The sequence below is a fragment of the Lactuca saligna genome, chromosome 8 (genome assembly GCF_052625555.1).
Source record: "Lactuca saligna cultivar CGN05327 chromosome 8, ASM5262555v1, whole genome shotgun sequence".
Taxonomy (NCBI): domain Eukaryota; kingdom Viridiplantae; phylum Streptophyta; class Magnoliopsida; order Asterales; family Asteraceae; genus Lactuca; species Lactuca saligna.
Window position 1 is genome coordinate 25,400,085 of NC_136424.1, and position 3,288 is coordinate 25,403,372.

The 3,288-nt window shown below is 32.9% G+C and overlaps 1 protein-coding gene across 2 annotated transcripts; it reads left to right on the forward strand.

The window, feature by feature from the left end:
* Nucleotides 1–331: 331 nt before the first annotated feature.
* Nucleotides 332–2,536, forward strand: LOC145008412 (uncharacterized). 2 transcript variants are annotated; one of them, XM_078967039.1, is made up of 5 exons: nucleotides 332–512; nucleotides 1,518–1,655; nucleotides 1,753–1,823; nucleotides 1,927–2,013; nucleotides 2,121–2,536. In XM_078967039.1, the coding sequence occupies exons 2-5, from the start codon at nucleotides 1,538–1,540 to the stop codon at nucleotides 2,418–2,420; spliced, it is 576 nt and encodes a 191-aa protein (XP_078823165.1). In that variant the 5' UTR covers nucleotides 332–512; nucleotides 1,518–1,537; the 3' UTR covers nucleotides 2,421–2,536. The 2 variants fall into 2 exon arrangements, with proteins under 2 accessions (XP_078823165.1, XP_078823164.1); XM_078967038.1 differs by having other exon boundaries at nucleotides 333–512; nucleotides 1,514–1,655.
* Nucleotides 2,537–3,288: the final 752 nt, after the last annotated feature.

Sequence of the window (3,288 nt, forward strand, 5' to 3'; positions counted from 1 at the left end):
ATTTTTAAAAAAAAAAAAGGAATTTTTTATATTTTTTATATTTTTTTTATATTTTTTTAGTTAATTCAAGTTCCGAAAATAATATTTAAAAAAAGAATTTTTGGATTTTTCCATTTATTTTGTATTTTAAAATTATTTTTAGATTTGGTCTCACGGTCTTACAAAATTAGAATGTTCTCAAATAAACTGAACATATATATATATATATATATATATATATATATATATATATATATATATATATATATATATATATATATATATATATATATATATATATATGTTTGGGCTAATGGATCTTTAAATGTATTAATGCATAGAAGCCCGCTGGATTTGCAGGTATTGTACCAAAGCCCTAAGAATGGGCTTTAGGGTATACTCCCGGCAAACTCTGATTCTCTGATCCAGCCTCCGCCAAACGACACTGCGACACGGTGAATTCGACAACGACTCCGACAGGCGACATCAAGTCAGCCACACCAACCGTTAACGTCCTCACCCCACCATCGCTGGTTCGCTATTGTTCTTATTCTTGTTTTTCCGTTGTTTCGTCTTGAGATTGCTTGTACACTTCGAGAGTTCGTCTAAGGAATTTTTTGTGTACTATTTGTCTGTATAATGTGTATAATCTCGGGCATTCATTATTGTTTGTCTGTGTAATGTGTTTAGCCTCCTTAATGCTGCAAAAACATTAATTAAGATTATTTGTGTGTATTTTATATAACTTAACAAAAAATGTGTTTTCAAGAGCATGAGCGTTACCTTAATGTCCTGATGAAGAAGTTCTGTAATGTCCTGATGAAGAAGTTCTAACCAATGAGGTGCTATATTTGCAGCTGCAAAAAGACAATGACACCCTTTATATGCCATGATAAGATCATATGGGATCCCAGTATCTTGAAAGGAACTTGCTTGAAATTAGGCAAAATTTATTTCTTTAACTTAGTTAACCATTTCATATTCGAGTACAACAATACCCATAACTTGTTCTGATCAAATTTGGTAGAACTCAGATCCTTCAAAACTTTAAAAGAAATTTCCCATGATTAGGCAAAATTCCGTTTCTAATTTACTTTGCTACCCAATACTCATTTCCATATTGTAGTGCTGCAAGATTTAATACAATATAACTGTTTACTGTTTCTCTGTAAAATGTTTATAATCTAAAGAATTTTGAACTTTGTGTCTCCGTGTCTGTATATTGTGTTTAATTTCTGTGACTTTTTAGTTTTCAGAAAGAATGAAGGTTGATGATGACTTTTTAGTTTTCAGAAACAAATGTTTAATTTCTGTGACATTTTGTGTCTGTGTGTCTGTATAATCTGAAGACCTAATTGAGATTTCTCATAGAGTTTTCCTGATCCCAAGTTTCATTATCATTTACTTTTGAATAAATATTGAAGTGATGTTGGCTCTGTAATGCTTCAAATTTAGTACAAAAATTCTATATGATTTTGTACCCTTTGAAGTATAATTTTGGTGACAAAAACATGTCTGTGCCTTGTTTTTATAGTCAGATAGATTGAACTCAACAAGAATGGATAAGAGGAAGATGATGAAGCGAGGAAACAAAGAGGAAGCAACTTCTACATTCATGGATATGAAGTCTCAGAGGATGGACATAAATTCAATATTGAAAGATATTGAAGATATTGGTAATAATTTCTTCTTGTGACTTGAATTCATTCAGTTGAAAATAATGTAACAAAGTTACTCAATTCTGTAATTTATTTGCATATATTATACATCCAGTACCCTCCCATATGACATGGAAAGAAAAGAAGGCTTTGGAAAACAAGAAAGTAGTTTCTCTTGGTGGGAAGGTGAGATTCATACATTTGAAAACTGTATTTATTATATTTTTGCAACAATTGATATGATTTATTCATTTGTTTCATTTCCTTTAAAATGTTACAATTGTTGCAGCCTCCCAAGAAGCAGAGATTGCCTCTAAGTGTAGCTCGTGTACAAATGAAAAAACAGAAAGAAAGGGATCAAAAGATGTTACAACAGGTTTTTAATTCTCATCCAATTCCCACGTGTTTATTGTTCCCAACTTCTATGTCATATTGTCATATAACTAAAGTTGGGAGTTGGAACTGTTTTTTTTATATATATAGAATATGATACTTGGACAAGTTGGAGGGAAACGCGGAAGCCGAAGCAAACGGGAATCGGAATCACGTAAGCCGGAGGATAGAGTATTGATGTCAACTGCCGGCCGATTCAGGAATGGAATCCTTGATGTCAAAGATTTGTTGAAAACCGGTGGACCGTCTAGGGAGCGTGGTTTTTCCGGCAGCCGTGGGACTGGCGGCCTTGGGTTGGGTGATGGTGGTGGTAATAAGAAGAAGGGTGGTGGTGGTGGTGGGAAAAAGAAGCATGGAAAGAAAGGTGGTCGCCGGAAAGGCCATCATTAAGTGCTAATATTTGTGTACTTAAGTTTTGATACACATTGAAGAAAAAAAGTTGTGTTTCTTATGGAAATTGTTAATTGTGAGAAATAAGTAAAAAAGTTGATCAATTTAATATGAAATGAATTGTTGTAAAAAGGTAAAAATAGGTGGATCAATTATATGTTTTGGCAAAAAGTCACATGGAAAGAGCGGACTGGAAACATTATTCCAAAGAGCAAGGACAAAGTACAATGAACATAATTGATTCAAACCTTCAATGGATTTCATGCATAAAATTGGTAAAATAAAATGTGTCCAAGAAAGTATGATTGCGGATAACGTTTGTAAAAATATTCATTTATTCCCCTTTATTCAAAAGCAAGCACTTTATTATTAGCAAAAAGACACTATAAGAGCGCAATAGTTAATATCAAGGATAGAAAACAAATTATTTCGTTTGTTTAAATTTAGTAATTAATGTCATTAATATTTCGTTCATATTATACCAATAACCCGGATACTATGTAAAATTAATGACGGAACCAATTCATGACATTTTGAATTTGACATTTACGAGTATATATTTGGACCCCCAGACCGGTTTGATATGGACCGATGGACCGGACTGGATCGGACCTTTTCTTTAGACCCCAGGCCGATTCTCGGTTCTAGGAATCCATGAAAACCGGTCCGGTTTTTTCTCGATCCGGTCCGGTTTTTACCGCGTTTAGAACTTGTTGGGTCCGATTTAAAAAAAAATGTAATCTGTGAAAATTTTTAAACAATCATAACTCATTAGTTTTAAGTCGGATTAACACGCGGTTGTTTCATTGTAGATGAATTTAGGCTACAATTTTGTTGATTTTGGTATTATATTTAATAAGCTACATTA